Raw genomic sequence first — 22,484 nt, forward strand, 5'->3', positions numbered from 1 at the left:
AATCAATCAATCAATTCAACGTTTAGATACTAGTATATCGATGTCGTTCTATCAATTAACAATGTTCATTTTCATTCCTACATTGATTCGATATATTCCTTTGAACTCGAAATGAAAGATAGCACAGTGTCTGACACGTCTGTTCCATATTTTACTAAGAAAAAGACGTTAATGGTAATCTAAAAACAAAACTTTATGGTAAACGTGATGAAGTCAAGTTCTCTATCGTTAACTTCCCATATTTTTGTAGCAATATACCATTATCACCTGCAAATGCTGTTTATGTCTCTCAGTTGATACGCAAGAGCATGCTCTACGTACCAACAATTTCTAAAACAAGAATATCAACAGTTTCTTTTGAAGTCAACATTTCGTAAGTTCTATTGTCGATACAGGACTGTCAGCAAAAACAATCGATCGATACCGGATGCTTACTCTTCCATGATCTCACACCTCTGAGGTTTTCAAAAGTCCTTGTTTGTTCTGATCCCAATTTGTATTGTTTCAATGGACTTTTAGCTTAATTACTGTCCGTTATCTTTCTATTTCATTGAACCTACACTACCTAAGGAAGCTTCCATGTGACTAATCACGGCTTCGCTATTCTTGAGAAGGTGTTGAAATTTCTCCCATTTTTTCTATGTTAAACTTTGACTGCCCAACCCCTCCCAAAGGACCATTGTGTGAACAAATTTGAATCTTCATTCCCTAAGAAAGCTTCCAAAAAAATATGACTCATCATGGCTTTGCTATCATTGAGAAGAAAATTTTTAGAAATATGTATTCCTATCTAAAACGCTGATCCCCCATTGTGGCCCCACCCTACTCCCGGGGTTATGTTTTGAACAAACTTCAATCTATACAACTTGAAGGTGCTTCCGAATCATTATGACTAATCATGACTGCTGTTCTTGAGAAGAATAAATTTAAAGTTTTTTTTTCCAAACGTACACCTATGTAAAATCTTTGATCGCCCCCTGCTGCCCCTCTCTACCCCAAGGGGTCATGATTTTAAGAAACTCCAATCTACATAATGACGCTTTCACATAAGTTTAAACTTTTCTAGCCAGGTGCTTCTTGAGAAAATTTTTAAATGACCCAACCCAATTTTCGCTATTTCTTAATTATATCCCCTTGGCAGAGGTGTGGAGGGTGTGGCCCTTCATGTGAAAAAAAATTGAGTCTCCTTTACTGAAGGAAACTCTGTGCCAAGTTTGGTAGAAATTGGTCCAGTGGTTCTGGAGAAGAAGATGAAAATGTGAAAAGTTTATGACAACGACGACGCCGATGACAGACAACGAACAAAATTTGATCAGAAAATCAGAAAAGCTCACTTGAGCATTCAGCTAAGGTGAACAAAAAAAATGTGACCTTTGCCGAAAAACCCAGTGATTGATGTTCCTACCTTTTGGATGTGAGACCCTCCTTAGATTTATTTTGTTCATTCTTTAATTGTTCATTTTCAGAGGAGAGTCTAAAATGAAAAGAATGTATATATATATGCTTCTTCTGCGTGCTTATGATGAAATATTAAAAATGTCCACTGCAAATTTGTGTTTCTATAAACCATTTAAAATATATGTTCCAACAAAATTCAAATAATGTTCTATGAGTGTTAATATTAAAACTTACTCATCTATCTAAAATTGAATCTCACCTTTGTACAACGCTGTTTAATCGATTAATTTCCTCATTCAATTGGTCGATTTTTACTTCATCTCTAGATTTAAAAAGCAAAACTATAGCAAACAAATATTCCGAGACACTGTACCAATTTAACACATTTTTCAAGAATTAATCTCACAGATTATAGCCATCCATTTATTACAAAATGTATTTACTTTTTTAATTGGTCATCATAAAGCTCACTCAAAAAATCGCTAGTAGGTACTCTGAAATTGAAAAAAAAAAATTAAAATCGAAAAAATGGATGCATGGATTGGTATATATTTTTTGGCTGATTTTGTTTGTAAATGACGCATGTATCAAATATCAAAATAAGGATGATAAGGAATGGTAAACTTTCTATATTATCCTTGGTTTTTGCCATCACTTATAAATCTACAATATGTTTATCAATTTAAAGGACATTATAGAGAAATTTAAATGAAAATGAAAATTTATGCGGCTAAACTTTTTCAACATAAATTCAGTTGTTATTTTCATTTTTTTTTTAAGTGTAGCATCTGTCGTAAATATGAAATAAAATATACAACTAGCTAAGTAAACCAGACATTAAATCAGAGAACTAATATTTGAATATCTAGCCATGATTTCCGTCGACGTTTATGATGGCATATTTCTACCCCCTACATGCAAGATAAATTATGTTAACATGCAACATAATTATGTAGACATGAGACTTATTTATGTTAACATGCAAAATAATTATGTCGACATGCAAGTTACCAATTTCTTTAGAGAATCTAATTTTAATATTGGTAAACTTACTTACTAACGCCATTATATGACAACATACAAGCAAGATACAACAGGATTATATTGACGTGCGACTTTTTATGTTAACATGCTAGATAAGTATGTAGACATGCGACCTTTTTATGTCAAAATGCAAGATAATTACGTAGACATATAACTAATTTATGTCAACATGCAAGATAATTATGTAGATATGCAACTTTTATATGTCGACATGCTTGATAATTATGTTAACATGCGAGTTAGTTATTTCAACATGCGAGATATTTATGTTAACATGCAACTTATTATCTTGCATGCTGACATAAATACCTTGCATGTTAAAATATAAATCGCATGTTGACATAAATAAGTCGCATGTTGACATAAATAAGTCTCATGTTAACATAAATAAGTTGCATGTTAACATAATTATCTTGCATGTTGACATAAATAAGTCGTATGGTGGCATATTTATGCCATCCACATAATTTTTTGTCAACTTAGCATATCATGTCAAGTCAAGATAACTATATCGTCAAGTCATGATAACTTCCTGGTTTGTCGACAAACACCGACCTTATATCTAGTCTAGTCAAGATAAGCTATCTTTTTTTTGCGATATCTATTTTATTCATGATGCAAGATAAGTTGTCTCGTCATGTCAAGATAGCTAACGCAACAAATGTGATAGCTTATCTTGACTAGACTAGATATAAAGTCGGTGTTTGTCGACAAACCAGAAAGTTATCATGACTTGATGAGATAGTTATCTTCACTTGACATGATATGCTATGTTGACAAAAAAATTATGTGGATGGCATAAATATGCCACCATAAAGTCGCATGTCTACATAATTATGTTGCATGTTTACATAAACAAGTCACATATTGACATAAATATCTTGCATGTTAACATTATTATCCTGCATGTTAACATAAATAAGTCGTATGTTAACATAATTCTGTTGCAGCTTGTTTGTATGATGTCGTATACTTTCGTTAGAAAAGAAGTTTACCAACATTAAAATTAGATTCTTTAAAAAGATTGGTAACTTGCATGTCAACATAATTATTTTGCATGTTGACATAATAATCTTGCATGTTGACATACTTTTCTTGCATGTTAACATAATTTATCTTGCATGTAGGGGGCAGAAATATGCCACCATAGACGTTGCTTACACTATTAGAGTAAACCTAAGTTACCTAACTATATAATTTTTCAAAATATAAATTTACGGCTGAGAGGGCGTTGAAACTGCTGCTGACTTCTTCGAACTAGTCGGTCTGGTTTTGTTCAAACCTTGTTTATCCTTTCCTTTGGATCTGGTAGCCATATCATGTGTCGAGCTACAAAATATCTTTGGAGTTTATTTAGATTATCTTTTTACATAAAAATGAACAAAAGGCTTGTGACTCTTTGCGGTCACCAGAGTTTCATGAGCTTCTCAAGCTGCATTGTGACCATTTAGGCCTCAACCGGATCTCTTGAGAATATATTAACAATTTGGTAAGAACTCTATAACCATTCTGAATCGTGTAATGTGTTTTACATAAAGGACCAACTAAGTCCCATTCTTTAACGGGAATAATTGGCCCTGATTTCTACAATTTTGAAATAGGTTTAATTATTTATAATAATCATGCATGGAAACAATTTGCTAGTTAAATTCCATGAGTATATCTAGAATTAAGATATGTTTAAAGATGTGATGTATTTTTAATCCATGTCGAAATGAACCCTATCCTAGGGCCTGTACCATGGACATACAGACCATGAACTTCATAATGTATTAGTAACATTCATTATGCATTACTTATGACATGACCTTAAATTGGTTATAAAATAATATTCTCTTTGTTTTATAGATATAATATGTCAGTCATTTTCACAGAAAGTTTCAAAACATGAGAACACTTCACATCAAAATATTATTAAGTAAGGCATGTCCAATAAATATATAACATTTATAATAAAATCGAACAGTATTAAGTATCCTAATTGTAGTGAAGACGAGAAAATTTTCTTACAGTTAATGAACACTGTAATCTCAGCGAGATTCGTAGGGACTAAAAATTTTGATCTGGTGTCCTTGCGTAGGGACAAATGTATTGTGCTTTTTCTTTTCAGATAAAAGAAGTAAAAATACAAAATCTTACCTTAAATCATCCTCGGCGTATTGTATACATAAAAGCCCTAACAACGTTACTGATCGGGAAACGATGATAAACACTATTAAAACGAAAGTAGAATCAGGTCAGAACTTGTAGACATTTAAATTACTATACACATCCATGCTTTGTGATTTAAATTTCAAACATGTAAGTGTGTTCTTGCTAGTAAATTTAAATCTGGGATATTTTACACTACATGATTTGAAGCAAACAATTTTTACGATAATTTCGAAAACAACAATATGTATATTTACATTCACTGAACAACTGAATATTTCCTCCTTTATTTCTTATAAATAAACTAGCTAAAACAGATCTTAAAGATCTCTTTGAAATGCACGCATGAATCTAAAATGTGATCTTTTACATATGTTCGCCCACTTTACATGCTTTATAATAATTATACTGATAAACATCACAGGTGCTTGTGGACAGGGCCCTGCTTCTACAACCCCCCCCCCCTTTCAATGATTTCTTAAATTTATTTTTTTTAAATATAATTTTCTTTATTTTTTAATCTCTTACCACTTTAGCTACATGTTTCTGTTAAAAAATCACATTAAAATTATGATCCAGATTCAAATCCTGATAAGATTTGTTAACCCTATATAGGGGTAACGAATGTAATTTAAATTTGCACCTGCCTCGTAATTTGATCAGGAAAATGTAGATTAAGTGGTTAGAGATAAGAAATAAGATAAAATTGAATAAAGAAAAGATAGTCATAAAAATCATTAAAATGGAAAGGGGGTGCATCGCAGAAGCAAGGTCCTGTCCACCTGTGATAAATATGTCTCTGTTTGTTAATGCGGGAATTTTCAAATAGTTGCAATTATTGCAGGAAAAATTCAATACACAGTTAACATGTATATCTACTTTGACTTTTTCAATAGTATATGGCATAGCAAGTTCAAAGAAAAGCCTAATTATTGGTCCAGACCTTGGAAAACAACAATTTTTTTTACACATACCCATGAAAACCAGCTAAATAATTGCCTATAATGAAAATTAAAGGAGAACTATGGCGTTTAGGAAAATGTAATAAATGGATTAAAAAAAATAGGAATTGAGAATCTCTAAATACCTTGTATGAGAATTGAATACAGACCCCTTTGAATGGTATCCAAGAAAAACCACTCAGTCTTGGCCGACGCGGGCACGAAGCATCGGGGGGGGGGGGGGTATTAATATGTTGTATATATGCATATACATGGTCCTGTCTGACGTCAAAAAAATATTGATTTTTGAATTTTCATCACGTGTTCATGGACTGAACACACAGTATTTTTCTTTATTATACCACACTGCCAATTGCGTGCGGCGTGCGATTGCATTGATTGATTGATTGTATTTTGTATAGCGTCCCATTCGAGAATTTTTCACTCATATAGAGACGTCACCGTACGCCGATGAAGGGCTTCAAATTTAGACCTATACTCAGCACTCAGGGTCATTTAGCAGTGAGGGTTCTTCATTGTGCTAACGCCTACCGTGACCTCGGTTGTTAAGGTTTCATTCCAAAGACCCGTGACTTTCACTTTTAGTGCCGGGCGTATAGCGAAGGAACAGTCATTACCAATGTTTACGTCTTAGGTTTGACGCGGCGCGGCGAATGAGCTACGAACGCGGCTCTCCCGATCAGGAAGCGAGCGCCCTACTACTAGGCTACAGTGACCGGTACATGACAGTCTAAAAACGATCCAACGGTAGGTTGTATTTGCAAACAAGATTATCATAACGGAGTTTGCGAAAAGCTTACTTAAATGAGATTGGTTGAAAACCCTATAACATCAACTTATTTGTCAGTAGCCTATCTGTGTTTTTAAATTGATCGTCCTTAGAATATTCTCTTTTGCGTACCGAATCAATGTGGAGACTTAAACACCTCTGTATATGAAGATCATGCCAATGCATATTTAATAAATCATTAGTTTATAGTTTTTGCTTGCAATACATGTAGCAGGTTATAGCAAAGTATTTTTATATATTATAAGGTAACGACAAATTAAAGTTTTTGGTTTACTTGATAGTAGGTAATGATACAGTATTTTTGATATTTTGAAAGTAATGACAATATACAATTATTTTTGAGATCAAAGCTTTTTGATAAACGTGACGACTTCAATTTTTAAATCGTCATCCTCCTTTTCTTATGTAGCAATATACCCTTATCACCTGCGCATGGGTTATTTTGTTTCCCAGTTGATTCGATACGCAAGAGCATGCTCTAAGTATGAACAATTTCTAAAACGAGGCAAGCTGTTGACAAATAAGTTGGTGAAACAAGGATATCAACATCTCGCTTGAAGTCATTATTTCGCAAGATTTATGGTCGATACAAAAACCTTGTCAGCAAATACAACCTATCATTAATTCAAATGCGGACTGACCTTTTTTCATACTAATTGTTAGGCCATTATTTACACACTGAATTGTCTACGGATTTTTCCGTTTACCCGATCATGACAAGGTGCACACGCACGGCGGGTGTGACCGGTCGGCAGGAGATGCTCACTCCTATTGGCACCTGATCCCACCTATAATGTTTTTGGAGGTCCGTTTTTGCTCTGTTCAGAATGTTCACCTAAGTGAAAGTCAGGTGCAAGTGAAACATGGCCGTAGGAACCGGGGGGGGGGAGGCACGGGGGGCCGTGCCCCCCCCCCCCCAATAATTTTGCTGATATATAGATGACTATAGAAAATTTTGCTACTTCTAGCTTGTGCCCCGTCAATAAAAACGTGTGATGACCTTTTTTTTTTTTTTTTTTTTTTTTTTTTGCTTGTCAAGGAATTTTTGGTAGTTGATAGTGCCCCCAACTGAAAATGTATGGCTGCCCCCCCCCCCCCCCCCAACTGAAATTGCTTCCTACGGGCCTGTGAAATAACTTTCCAGAACTATTTGTATCAATTTTGAAGTTCTCAATTTATTTTAAGTCAAATGTAGAAAAATAAACCTGTATGTTCACCTGCAAGGCCACTTGCAGGTGAACATAACGTAGTAATATTGAAGCATAAAATATTTTTGATATACTAGTATAACTAGGTAATGACAAAGTGTTTTTATCATATAAGTAATAAAATATGAAGATAATGAACGGTAATCAAGTTATAAGTTCGACTTGTTTTCTTTTCATTTTTCCATGTTATTGTTCATTTCCCCTCTCTTTTCAATTTCGTACTCTGTAATCCCCTTAAAAATTAATTTCAAATACATGCTTCGTAAAACTACAAATATATACTTTTTGTTACATTTGTACATGTACCTTGATCTCTAATGGAGAGAACTAATATAGGCCATTTTTGCCTGCTGTTCAATCCATGCATGTTCATTGTATATACTTCTGAGTATATCATGAATAAAATAATTCTTAAACTAAAAAGGTGGTTGAAACAATGAAATAGGGAGTAGAACAAACACGGGGCAGGTGCCATTTAGGAGGAAGTATCCCCTGTCGATCAGTCATACTCGACATTTGCTCTTTGTCATGATCGGGTAAACTGAAAAATCCGAAGAAAATTAATTCAGTTTGAAAAAGAGGAAGCCATTGATCTAAACATAAGAGTATTAATTGATAAAATGAATAATCAACACCTTAGTTGGTAGACAAGGTCCAACAACATTTCCTTTAATGAGGTGTTTGTAAAACCAATAACAGATTGATGTGATTGTAAATCGTGACTTCTTCCTTTTTCTGTTTAGTATGACAAACAATTCAGCTGTGTTCCTCTGCTTGAATTGTTCCTCGGTTTGAATCATTAACAGTACAGATACTGGCGTTATTACAAACTGTGTTATTGAACACCCACTATATAACCACGAATATGTCAGTAGGCTACCTTTTGATGCTTGGTTTTAATACATTGTCATGATAACGGTTTTTGTAAAGATTTTTTTGAACTTCCATGTGCCGCAAAAACAAATGGACGAACTTTTGACCTTCAGACGTATAATTTAACATCATTATAACGGATTAATGATGTACGTTTTCAATACAACAAAGAAAAATATATCATTATGTTCAATACTATAACTGTCATCCTTATAAATACAGTGTATATAATTTGCTATCATTAAAGTTTATAGGTATTTGACTGATCATAATGAACTCTTATAAAGCCGATTTTACGTCCTAAATCGGTTTGATTAATGGAGTGAAAAAATGTTAATTGTGACAATTGATATTCACATATTTCCCCACGTGTCCATATATCCTTTTATTTAAATTAGCTCTTGGATTCACGTAACTGTAAATTTGTAATCAACACTTTCAGCTTCTTGTCATTGGTCAGACATTAATGACGGAAATGTACCGTTACGCCTGATCAAACTGCACGTGGAATTCCCCTCCTCTACTGATTAAAGCTATCAATCTGTCATATACTTAATACGTTCTCCCGTCATAGTGCTAATTTTATAATCACCGCCTTAGTAGATTGACACAGGTCTCGTTCCTCTAGCATAGTCTACGAAACAAAGTTTGATCTTGTTATTTGGTTACAAACATTGAACTGAATTCTTTTTCTACAGTGAAATAATAAGCTACTTATAATGGAAATTCTTTTTTTGTTGACGTTATGTTTCTCTTTCGTGGAGCCACAAATTTCTAGAACAATTCGTATAATACCTATGCAGCCATCACAGTTCTTTAGAGGTAATTTTATGGTTATAATCTATAATAGTTGTTTTCAATACTTTATCATTACATATTTATAATTAAATATTTAAAGTTTTATTTAGACTCATTTAGATATGCAGAATGCTTAAGTGCATGTTCGAACATTCTGCTTTACTTTTCTCGTTTAATATTAACATTGATAATGTCTCTTTTTAATTAAAAATTACAGTATCTGCAACCTTTTTCTTTACAATTCTATCGTGTCCTATCATGCGTGTTTCGTATTGTGCGTGAATCATATCGTATCATGCGTGTAACATTTCGTATTTATCGTAACATATTTCAGGATTCTCATGTCCTTTGTTTGCTTGAAAATCTAGATTTCAATAGTAGTTTACAAAACATTGTTAATTGGCATTTTTAAAAAAATTGTTTTACTTGTTTTTTCCTAATATTTTGAGTTTTATAAAGTAGTAAAGATCTCCGCTAAAATAATATATATATAACTTGAGACAACAAAATATATGGGTTGAGCGAAATCTATGAAAATTGGGAGCATTATGACAAGCTTGCAACTTCACTTGTTACTTGCAAAAATAATTAAAATCCAGGTACATACGATCAAATTCTTAAATAAATTTAACACATATTGAATAGTTGCGTTTTCTTTAGATTTTGTATAGAAAAAATATATATTCATTCAGGAATTCAATAAATAGATAAATTAATAAATAAAGATAATAATAATTTCATGTTGCTTATATTTTGTGCGGGTATCATATCCTATCCTGTATCATGTCAAGAAAAACGTTGTGGGTACTGCATGCAACTTTTAAAATAGAATTTAACGATTTTTATTTAACAGATTCATTTCTGTTCCGTCCTATAAGATCTCGCTGGTTCTGGCAGCGTTGTTTTGATTATCCTTGGATGCCTAGATGTCAACGTCTTTTTGGAAGAATGAATGGCCGTATAAATCAGCAATCTTTTCCTCAGAACTTTAGGTGGCAACCTTTTCAAGGCAACCCAAGATTCGGAAACCAAAATCCTCGTGGAAATTTTCGACCTCAGTTTCCTGGAAGTTTTGGACCAATACCAGATATATCTCAGCTCCAGCCAGTCTGCAATGTAAATGTCTTCAAGATATCCCATTTGAACAGCGAATACTGTTTACCATTTAAAATAACTTCACCATGTTAAAAAAAATTGTAAAATCATTGCGAATAATATTACAATTTTGATAGGTCATATCGAATCATTTAAAGTAACAAGACCATTACATCCTAGTGATCTTATTCTTTTAGATTTCGTGTGCTCGAGGGTTAAGACTTGTAGCTGAAGAATGCCACGATAGTAAGTTTGGGGGGATTTCATGATATTATTTCTATAATTTAGATCACATGTGCCCCCGGCCTTGTGTTTTTTGGAGGAGAATGCCATTGTAAGTTTTCTTGTGACCACGACAATTTTTTTGTTTAGTATTACGTGTTTGTTGTGTCAAAGTATAGTAAAAGCATTAAATGTCATTCACAATAACGCAGCTTTTTTTAATCGGGATCCTGTATTTTATTACACTGACGAGGTAAGGTATTTTAGAGTGGGAATCATATAATGGTTTTCCCTTCTAATACCTTGGTAAATAATACAAATAGAGTTTTAGATGTAATGTTGATTAATTATAAGACATATAAACAGTGTTTGGTGACGGAAAATGAGTACATTTATGTTATGTTCCTTTGATTGATATTTATTTTTAAGTTCATTATTTTTAATCATAAATACGTATATGTACGTTATCATTAATTAAAAAAAATCCCCGGAAAATACATTTATAATGAGACATTGGAAGAATTCTTCTTTTTATTTTTGGTAAAAATAGACTTTCTTAGTTTAAATGCACTCCATTTTTGTATTATGATTACAAAATGTTCCTGTATTAATTAGGTAGATATATGAAAATACATTTAAATCTATCTAATTTTCTTATTTCCATTTTGCAGTAGGTGCAGATTCTTTATGTAGTGTAAGTTCTTTCTATTTTTCAAATAGTTTTCTTTTCTTTCTATTTAAAGTTCACATAATATGTCATCAGTTTTATATGCATATTTTGACTTCAAGCATTTTTACACAGCTTTTAATATTTTCAGCCTGGATGTTCTCAGGGATATAAATGTCATCATGGAACTTGTGTGCCGGGTACGTTTGAAATATTTCTAACCGATATCAATATTTTGTTAAAATTTTGAAGTTTCAATATCAACAATTCAAAAACCTTAATATAAATTTATTTGAATGATTTTATATTTTTCAGCTCCTTGTAGTGTAAGTATGATTCATCTACCTTAGTTAACCGCGACATTGTGTGATGGATCCTCTTCCTTCACGTGAAACCACAAAAGTTTGGATGTCCCCAAATAGTTTTTGTCGAGTCACTGCAATTTGTCTTGCTAGGTGCATGAATATGTATATACATGAAAAAAATTGACCTATATGGTTATTTCCTATCTATCTGCTATTTTTGGTTACTATAACTAGCGTCATCTTATACTTACAAATAACGTCAATATTATAATTAAAGACAAAAAAGACATAGTTCCTTAAATTGAATCTCAAAATAAATAATTTGAGTGAAAGCCCCCCGAACATTGCGTCTACCATATGTATCTCATAAATTATAACGTCAGTTAAGAATTACAAAAATCACCAAGCGGAATTTTCTTAAGTTATTCTAAGATGTACTGTTGATAGATATTTTAACATAAAGACGTAAAATTACTTAAATGCTTTTATCATATGTATGTCATTATAAGAAAGTATTATTATCATATGGGGAAAATAATGATTTCTGTCCATTTTTTTATCATAACACTTTACCAAGTAAGAAGCATAGCTTGACCTTATATATTACAACAACCTAAATTACTTTAAAACATCTGAATAGCCTTTGCAATACTGATATAAATATTTCTATTGCAGCATCCATGTTCCAATGGCTTAACATGTCGTGATGGAAAATGTCTGGATGTCGGTAAGATGACCGTTTTGTAATGGGATATGATTGCCATAATTTTTTTAAAAAATATCTTACTTTCAAAGTACTTTAGCTTTATTTTTCGGCCAAATTTAAACCTCTCATTTTGTTTTCTCTTTTATTGAAGAGAAACAAATTATGGGAACTGCTTGTTAAAGCTATTTAGTAACTCTTCTTCGGGACAATATATGTGATAAACATTTATGCTTTAGAAAATAGATATTCTGAGTGGCTTATAGATGTTCATAAAATGTCTAATGTTCACATTTTAATTGTAGGTCGCTGCCAGGTTTGTAAAACTTTATCTACATGTATTCTTTATGCTAAAAATACATTTACTGTGTGGACAAAATCTTCACTCTGAATATCTAGCCTGGTAAAATGACTTGGAACATGAAATGAAAACTTAGATTTTACTGTGTAAGTGTTTAAGTAAAAGTGATTGAAATGAAGAAGTAACTCAGTAAACATCACCTATAAATCATGACAAAAAGTTGTCAAAAAAAGATTTAGTAAAATTTTATTTTAGTTAAATTTATATTTGAATGTGTAAATCAAAGAATATCATTTGTAGCTATATGATGTTTTAAAACAGATTCCCATCGTAATTAGTTCATTATCATTATTTTAGAGTAACAGAGTTTTTATCATTGAAATACAAGAATTACTAGGAATATATTAATTTATTCATAACATTTTATTTTCATTCAAATTATGGGGTTTTGATATTAAAATAATGCAAATAATGGATGCACTTATTCTCTGTATTCAAAATATTCTAAAAACAAGGCTTATTTATAGTTAGATGTGGTTAGATATATATTTCTTTGGTAGTGCCAAAAACTAAATACATGCAGAAAGAACAAATTTTACATCCAGAAATTAAAGTTGGGCAGCAGAATCCAATTGATCAGCGCATGGTTTTCAAATAAATATCAAGGGCATATTAAATTACTGATTCAATATTTAAAATTCCACTTTTGATGGTTGAAAAGTATTATAAAAGCAAAGATATTTACATGTAAATTCCATGAATAGACGATTTGGAAAAAGAAAGATTCTTATGAAAAAAAAGGCGTTCCCCATGTTTAGTTTGGTAGAATACCACATCCATCATTAAGATAGATGGCACTATAGCTTAAACGTTATAACTGATTTGACTTCATAGAATTTTCTCAGAGAATGTGTTCAGGTATTCAATATTTAAATAAAGACCTAAATTTACTGTATAATTTTGTATTGTCTGTTGTATATTGTCTTGTTTCAGTCTACATGTTCTCCAGAATTAAATACATATATTTGTAACACCTCTTGTATTCCTTTTGTATATAAGTTTTGTCTTGATTCAGCCTACATGATTCCCGGAAGTAGAAATATTTTTGCAACACGTTTACTTCTATTGTATATACATGTATTGTCTTGTCGTAGCCTACATTTTGTCTAGAAATAGATATGTTTTTGAACATCTGTTGTACACCTGTTGTATTGTTTATTTCAGCCTACCTGTTGTCCTGGACAGGTGTGTTACCGGGGAAGGTGTCTGGCAGGTACACACAAATATACTGAAATGATTACACACACCTTCACACATACACATACCTTCTGTCATTTAGTTACTAGAGATTAACCGTTGGAATTGTTCCGCAGACTTTTGTAATATATTCATCAATTTTATATTACTGTTGTATTTCTACTTAATACGAGGAAGAAAACTCTATGACATAACATTTTGTGTATTTTTTCCCCCAGAAAATGAAGTGCCTCGTGAGCCCCAGTGCAATGTAAGTATAAAAATATAAGCCAGAGAGAATGTTCTTATTTTTGTTTTGTTTTTAGCTATATAAAAGTGTATTAACGATATTTTTGTTGATGTTTCAGCCACCGTGTCCGCCGGGATACGTCTGTCACAATGGCCACCATTGTGATAAAGGTCGGTATTGCTATTGAGTAAAGTAACTACTGTTACAAGACAATATTGATATAGTAGTGAAACAAGTAGTGAAACTGATTAAAACTAACACTGATACCAAAAAAAACAAAAAACAAAAAACAAAAAACAAAAAAAAACACCGATACTTCTAGTTACTAGTAGATGAACACAGGGTTATTTTCGACCTTTTACACTTGCAAACAATTTTGCCCCGTTTTAAATTCGCCCAGGCAAAGTTGTGTCAACATGTTAATGCTGTTCTTGAATTCGTCCTGTTTTAAATTTGCCCACTTGCGGCGATGGTTGAAGGGGCAAAAATAAAACGGAGCGAAAATATCTCTGTATATACAGTAATACAAATTGTCACTAATGCAATAGTGATACAATTTGACACTGATTCTCGTTACACTGAATAAAACCAATATTGTTTAAATGAAGGTTCTAATGGTGCAATTACGAATACTAGCTAAATGTGATGTAAGGCACTAAAAAAACCAGTTGCTACTGATACATGTTTTAGTAACACACGTCACTGTTGATAAAGTAACAACAAAGAGAAGTCATTGGAATGACATTACCATTTGTATATCATTTATAGAATAAAATCTGTTCAAACCAATGACAATACTGATAAAAGTTACTGTAAAAAAGTTAATCATATGATATATACATAAGAATGAATAAAAACATCTAGTATAAAATAGAACCCTCAAAATAAAAGAGATGAGTGTGTCTTATAAATAGTATTTTGCTATGTTAAATATTACAGTTCATTTCACTATGCTGTGTGTAGACTAATGACTCTTTGTAAACTTTATTTGCTCTACACATGTATGTGAATATCGCAGAAGTTTTATCTGGATACTACAAATATTGTGAATTTCTAACGAGCAAATTCTTATTTGAGAAAAATTTCATTATTTGAATGATTAATTTTTTTTTTCTCTTTTTTGTGGGTAGAATATTAATGAACCACTTCACATCAATTTCTTTTTATCTTTAGCAAACAATTGATTTTGATTGATGCTCTTACAATAATTAATGTAAAAAAATTGTTGCAAAACAGTTATTGATCGACAAATGAATCTATCAGAGAAAGAGTGAATTTGAATCAATGAAATTAAACTCTTATTTATCTTCTTTGTTTTAGTGCCTTCTCCGAAAGTGGAAACCCCATGTGTAGTGAGTGTTGCTTATATTATTTCAAAACTTTACAAACAGATGTTAAAAACAATAAATACAGTTATGTATTGCTTTTTGAATTACTCATGCCCCTTAACATACCCATTTAATTTTTACAGGAGCCGTGCCCTCCGGGTTATTACTGCCACGACGGACATTGTGATTTAGGTATCATTCTGCTGAGTTTAATTTTTATATATTTTATTTCTTTGTCTCTCTTTTCATACAAAGATGATACCCAATCAGATATGCCCACCTCCATCAAGAGGAGGACACGCATGTTTGTCAACGTGTTTACCTAGCTGTTTCCTGTAAATCGTGTCTGGACCATAACTTGCAATCTTTGGATGGAACTATTTTCAACTTTAGCATGTTGTTGTCTATGACACGAGAACACACATATTTTTTAAATGTCATATCCCAAAAGTCAAGGTCACTGGGATTTGATATATTAAATAGATGTCTGGATTGAAAAGACGAAGATAACAGTGATCAATCTCATAAAATCCTCTAAACAATACAAACGTGAACAGGGCAAAAACACGGACCCCTCGAAATACAGAGGTGGGATCAGGTGCTGAGAAAGAGTAAACATCCCCTGTCTACCGGTTACACCCGCCAAGAGCACCCCGTATTGATCTGGTAAACGGGAGTAGCCCGTATTTTAAAAAAAGGCCTAATAACTGGTAGGAAACAATCAAAACACGATCTAGCGATAGGTTGTATTCGCAAACAAGTTACATAACGACCATGCACAGAATTTGCAAAACGCTGACTTTGCATCAGTTTATTTGTCAGTAACCTGCCTCAATCTAAATATTGATCTAGGCCGTATGATAGGCCCGTAACTTTTTGTTTTGCCTGAACAAAGTTTAACTTGGTTATTTTATTGTTCATGTTTTGAATATGCCATTTTATAAATGGAGCTACACTGTTAAATGATGCGTTGAAAACTTAAGATTATAACTTCTCAAATTTACCAAGTGGGGAGATGTTATCATATATCACACATTTATTGCCATGTCAAGATAATAAGTGTGTAACTCTTCATGAAAATATTTTCAATTTATTTTATGGTGTTTGATGAACCTACTTCAAACCCCACACACTTCGTACTTGAGTATTTATGAAATAGGAAGAACATAATGTCAAGCCAAATTTGAGAAGCTCCTTTTTTCCTATTCTTATTTCTGTCTTAGCCATAAAAAGTGTGAGTAATTTCAAAATAATAACAAGCATATACTTCTCTGTTTACAGAAGAGGCAGCACAAAGCACCTGTCCTGTAAGTAGATTGATTTTTTTTTCTTTTAAGAAAAAGACCTGTACAGTATTTACAAATTGTTGTGTTTTGTCTCTTGGAACTGTGAAACTTTCTTAAAAGATGATCTTATTGAATTTCTACAAAAGATGGAGAGAAAAGTTTTTTAACTATTGTTTTGAAAAAAAACTTCAATTTCAAACTTTCAATAAACATATACTTTAAAATAGTACATTTACCGGACGTATCAATTGTACTCTAATAATTTTTTTCAGGTTCCATGTGTTGCTCCCGAAGTGTGCCATAATGGTCATTGTGAAATCGGTAAGAAGTCAGAATTTAGTCCAGAAAATGAATTTCTATTTATATAAAGTTAACCAAGCCATTAATGATTCTACAACTTTAATTTTTTATTGTTTTATTAGATGCCCATACCCTGACACATCTTACAAACCCTAACCTGGATCACAAGCATGATCATTCACAACCAGGGGCTAATGGACAATTAATCCCAATCCATGACACCCACACGGGGCACAATGACCACCATCATGAAGGCCCGGGTACCCATAATCACCAACACAATGGGGGACAGACAGGAGGAGTCCCTGGAAGACAGGTGACTGATTTCTTCACTAGATTCAGAGAATCAACCCCGGGTGTGCTTGGTGCAGGTCCTCAACTGCCCCAGGGAGGGGGTTTTGCTGGAAGTTCTCAACAAACTCAGGCTGGACGGTTTGGAACCCAAGAAACCTCCGGATTAGGAGATATTCACGCTAGAATTGCCAGTGAGTTTAGAGAGTCTAATGTGCCAGACAGTCAGTTAGGAATCGATCTTAGCTCAGTCTTATTTCAGGACCCAGTTACGGGACAGAGGGTAAATGTTAATCCTTGAAATGATAATGTGTGACCGTAAGCCATTTGTCACTAGGCCAATAAAGAGATGCTCTATGGTAAACTAGATTTAGTGGCTGGCTGGAAAATGGACTAAATTCACCAAAATTGTATGTGAAATCCATTTATATCATTAAAGCACACTGTGTTACTTCCCTTCCCAGGATATGACCTTTGTTTTTGATTGGCTGAAACATATAAAACTTACCAGATGTATCGTTTGAGAGACTTTTAAAACATGGAGATTGTTATGAAACCTAGAGAAGTGCATGTAAGGACCCTTTAACCTCACTGCAAGATTTAGAGCAGATACAAGAGATTGATGATAGAGATCCATCATTCTAAACCGAAGTCTCCAGAAGCGTGGAAAACGAATCTCAGTGCTCCATGGAAATGTGACAATAACATCTGAAGAAATGTCTTCAGTTATATAAATCTGTTCATTTGTCTGTTCAACAAATTTCTTTCTGTACATGCATTAGATACAAGTTTTAATTAATTTACATCATGTATTCTCGATCAGTCGTACACCTTCAAGATAACCAATCACATAATATTCTGTTCTTTTGTTATTAATTATTTTGTAATATAAATCTTTTTGTACAATGCCTAATTAATTTATATCAAATAAAATTTTATACAGGTTTGTGCTTTCAATTTTAGGTATATACTGGTTTCGAACACAAGAACTAGAACTTTTCACTCTTGCAGAAACTGTTTGTCTGTTCGTCAGTCTGAAGTTTAAACAAATATTTAAAATATTTCTACTATAACAAATTCTACTAATAGTAATAGAACTTCGTATACTTATGATAAGGAACACAAATTGTCAAAAAAATTATGTAAAAAAAATGATTTTTTTTTAAAAATAAATAGCAATTTTTTTATTAATTGCGCCCCGTTATTAGCACACCTATTTTTGTATTCATTTGAAGCAGAATTTGTTCAAAATCTTTTACGTGAAAAGAAGAAAACACTTGCTGTGGCCTTCAACTCGACATTTAGATATATTGACGACGTATTGTAAATTAACAACGGTTATTTCCATTCTTATGTCGACGAGATATATCCCGCTGAGCTTGAGATAAAAGATACCACAGAATCTGACACATCTGTTTCATATTTGGATATTTTAACAGAAAAAGACGTTAATGGTAATCTAACAACCAAGCTTTAAGATAAACGTGATGACTTTGACTTTTTGATTGTCAACTTCCCTTTCTTATGCAGCAATATACCTTTATCACCTGCATACGGGGTCTATATCTCTCAGTTGATTCGATACGCCAGAGCTTGCTCCACGTATGAACAATTTCTAACACGAGGTAAGTTATTGACAAACAAGTTAATGAAACAAGAATATCAGCAGTCTCGTTTAAAGTCACCATTTCGTAAGTTCTATGGTCGATACAATAATCTTGTCAGGAAATACAATCATTCATTAAATCAAATGCTGACTGACTTTTTTCTTACTAATTGTTAGGCATTATTTACACACTGAATTGTCGACAGATTTTTCCGTTATTTCCCGAACATGACAAGGAGCACACGGCGGGTGTGACCGGTCGGCAGGGGATGCTCACTCCTCCATGGCACCTGATCCCACCTCTGATGTCCTAGAGGTCCGTGTTTGCTCTCTGTTCTTATTTTGTAATGTTTAATGGACTTTGAGCTCGAATATTGTTCTCCACACATTTCATTAATCTATAATAAATTTAAAGGATTAATTTAAAGATTACAGCTCCATATTTTTGTTTCATAGTGATAACACAACTGACAAATCAAGAAATCAAATAACTATATACAAGAAAGCATGGCAGAAATCTTGACAGGTACCCAAAACTTTCTCGGTATTATTAGTGATGATAACAAACTTTTTAAAGGAACGACTTCAGTATCTTCCACCTATGTTTAAGTAGAGATAATCTAGTTAGGCTATCAACCGGCTTCATTATTTTCCTCAAGGTCAATTCCGAGTTTATGTCTGTATTCGAAATAAAACCCCATCCTGATCAGCTTAGTCGAGAAGTTAAAAGATGAGACATGTATCTGAACAGTTTCTCTAAATAGAGATAACAATTTCATTATCAAGGTCAAGGTCAAAGATCAAGGTCAACTCTTCTTGTAGTGTTTAAAACGTTTTATCCTGATTTACCTCAATGTAGATGCTGGTCAGAATAAGAAAAACATTAAGAAATTATTTACCAGTTACTTGTACCTGTTACAGGGTCAAACATCAAGGCCACTGAGGTATCAATCAAGAATCAGTGTTTTCCCGACTTGAATTTATGTGAAATATTACCGGTATACCGAGAATAGTTCACACTCAAAAAATTATTGAAGAAGACAAAATTCATCAACCTTTACCTCGCATTGTCTATGCAACACAGACAAAAGATGACAGGAATTTCCAGTATGACAGAATAAAAATCATCACAGTCGTACTATAGTAAGCACAAAAACTGTGAATAAAATATAAAGAATACAAGTAAGGCTTAGTATTACAGTTAGCTTCTGGGCACTTCTTTAATGCCCGAGTTTTTTCGGGCATTCCGAATTGGATCAAATGCATCCATTTCGTTTATAATTTATGCAGAATATGTTGATGGTGTCCTATTCAAAAGAGCATCCTGTTTCATTTTTGGAATGATTAACTCTGCAGTATTTATTATGATAATTTCCCTTGACATGTTACTTTGACATAAATTGCTGGCAAGTGAAGCACATTAAGTCGTTCATTTGTGATCCTTGTTACCTAAATTGATAAATCACTTAGACTTGTACTGATACCAAGGTTTATTTTAAATTCTTTTTTTTTTTGCACAAAGATACATGGGTGATATGATGTATCATTTTTAGCTCACCTGAGCTGAAAGCTCAAGTGAGCTTTTCTGATCACATTTTGTCTGTAGTCCGTCTGTCCGTCTGTCTGTAAACTTTTCACATTTTCGACTTCTTCTCCAGAACCACTGGGCCAATTTCAACCAAACTTGCCACAAAGCATCCTTGGGTGAAGGGGATTCAAGTTTGTTCAAATGAAGGGCCACGCCTTCTTTCAAGGGGAGATAATTAAGAATTAGTGAAAAATGAATAGCATCTTTAAAAAATCTTCTTCTCCAGAACCACAGGGCCAGGAAAGATGAAACTCATATGGAAGCATCCCCAGGTAGTGTAGATTCAAGTTTGTTCAAATCATGAGCCCCGGGGGTAGGGCGGGGCCACAATGGAGGATCAAAGTTTTACATAGAAATATATAGGAAAAATCTTTAAAAATCTTCTTCTCAAGAACAGTAAAGCCATGAAGAGTCATATTTATATGGAAGCATCCCCAGGCAGTGTAGATTCAAATTTGTTCAAATCATGACCCCCGGGGGTAGGGCGGGGCCACAATGGAGGATCAAAGTTTTACATAGAAATATATAGGAAAAATCTTTAAAAATCTTCTTCTCAAGAACAGTAAAGCCATGAAGAGTCATATTTATACGGAAGCATCCTCAGGTAGTGTAGATTCAAGTTTGTTCAAATGATGACCCCCGGGGGTAGGGCTGGGCAACAATGGAGGATCCAAATTTTACTTAGAAATATATAGGAAAAATCTTTAAAAATCTTCTTTTCAAGAACAGTAAAACCATGAAGAGTCATATTTATATGGAAGCATCCTCAGGAAGTGTAGATTCAATTTTGTTCAAATCATGGCTCCCGGGGGTAGGGCGGGGCCACAATGAAGGATCAAAGTTTTACATAGAAATATATAGGAAAAATCTTCTTCTCAAGAACAGCAAAGCCATGATGAGTCAAATTTATATGGAAGCATCCTCAGGTAGTGTAGATTCAATTTTGTTCAAATGATGACCCCCGGGGTAGAGTGGGGCCCAATGGAGGATCGAAAGTTTTACATAAGAACATATAGAAAAAAAAATTTCTTCTCAAGAACAGAAAAGCTGTGTTAGTCTTATTGATATTGAAGCATCCTCGGGTAATGTAGATTCAAGTTTGTTCAAATGATGACCCCTAAGATGGGGAGGAGCTACAATGGGGGATCAAATTTTTACAAAGGAATAAATGGGAAAATTCTTTTAAAATCTTCTCAAGTACAACAAATTCATTTGTTATATTGACATGAAAGCATCATCAGGTAGTTTAAAATTCAAGCCCCCCCCCCCCCCCCCCGTTCATTACTGAACTGATTTGTGCCTTAGTCTAGCCAGTGTGCTCAGGTGAGCGATGTGGCCCATGGGCCTCTTGTTAACATAGTATGTAGATGAATCAAATTATTTTAATCATGCAGCATATTCAATCTAATAGAAATTTAACATGAAACATTTATAAACAGTAAATAATTCAGAACGTTTATTAAATGAGCATTGCAAGGTACACACAAAATTGTTTGTTACATACTTACTAAATATTTCACTGTACAAATCATACAAATAAGATGTCCAATAATGTTGATAATGTCCAGATTTGTTAAGAGGTCGCTTCCAGAGTATAGCAAAATAGCTATTGACTGAAATCCATACAAGAAATAAGTCGTAGAACCTGAAGGCAAAAATGTTGCCCAAGGCTGAAAACTAAGATACTCAGTCATCATGCAATTGAATTTGTTCTTAGGAAGGATTTTGGCGCTTGTAGTTAGATCATCGTAATATTTGATTTTTAAACAGTTGTTCTTGTAAGTCTCTCTTTAGATGCTTAAAAATATCTTGTTTGTACTATTGGCAGGTTCCCTAGTGTAAACTTATGCAAAACATCAGTAATCTTTACTTTATGCTTTCTACACCTTGTAAGTACCTATACTCACAGTTATTAAAACAAAAAAAATCTGAAAGGTTTGATATGCATTTTCAATGGGAAATTTTCAGTTTTTACATGCTGAAATAATGTATTGCATTTGCAACTTTTTTACTCAAGGAAGAAAGTTTCCCTGATACAAACTTAGGGGGAATATCTAAGTGTAATTATTGATGTATAATATA

At 33.1% G+C, this 22,484-nt stretch overlaps 1 protein-coding gene and 1 long non-coding RNA gene across 2 annotated transcripts; one reads left to right on the forward strand and one right to left on the reverse strand.

Annotated features, from left to right (window-relative positions):
• Positions 1 to 1,657: 1,657 nt before the first annotated feature.
• On the reverse strand, positions 1,658 to 3,746 carry LOC133173432 (uncharacterized). The gene is made up of 3 exons (XR_009719045.1): positions 3,661 to 3,746; positions 1,842 to 1,892; positions 1,658 to 1,720 (listed from the first exon to the last, which is right to left on the reverse strand). It is a non-coding gene; the product is annotated as an uncharacterized LOC133173432 (long non-coding RNA).
• Positions 3,747 to 9,045: 5,299 nt separating this feature from the next.
• On the forward strand, positions 9,046 to 18,151 carry LOC133173874 (uncharacterized). The gene is made up of 16 exons (XM_061308944.1): positions 9,046 to 9,248; positions 10,078 to 10,340; positions 10,517 to 10,565; positions 11,213 to 11,235; positions 11,360 to 11,408; positions 11,524 to 11,534; positions 12,189 to 12,240; positions 12,522 to 12,532; positions 13,742 to 13,790; positions 13,993 to 14,024; positions 14,122 to 14,173; positions 15,324 to 15,355; positions 15,475 to 15,523; positions 16,613 to 16,638; positions 16,890 to 16,938; positions 17,040 to 18,151. Exons 1-16 carry the CDS (start codon positions 9,146 to 9,148, stop codon positions 17,507 to 17,509), a joined length of 1,320 nt encoding a protein of 439 aa, XP_061164928.1. The 5' UTR covers positions 9,046 to 9,145; the 3' UTR covers positions 17,510 to 18,151.
• The last annotated feature ends 4,333 nt before the right edge of the window (positions 18,152 to 22,484 follow it).

Source organism: Saccostrea echinata, unplaced genomic scaffold (assembly GCF_033153115.1).
Source record: "Saccostrea echinata isolate AGI-Se365-2 ecotype Australia unplaced genomic scaffold, CSIRO_AGI_Sech_v1 ptg000056l, whole genome shotgun sequence".
NCBI classification, from domain to species: Eukaryota; Metazoa; Mollusca; class Bivalvia; order Ostreida; family Ostreidae; genus Saccostrea; species Saccostrea echinata.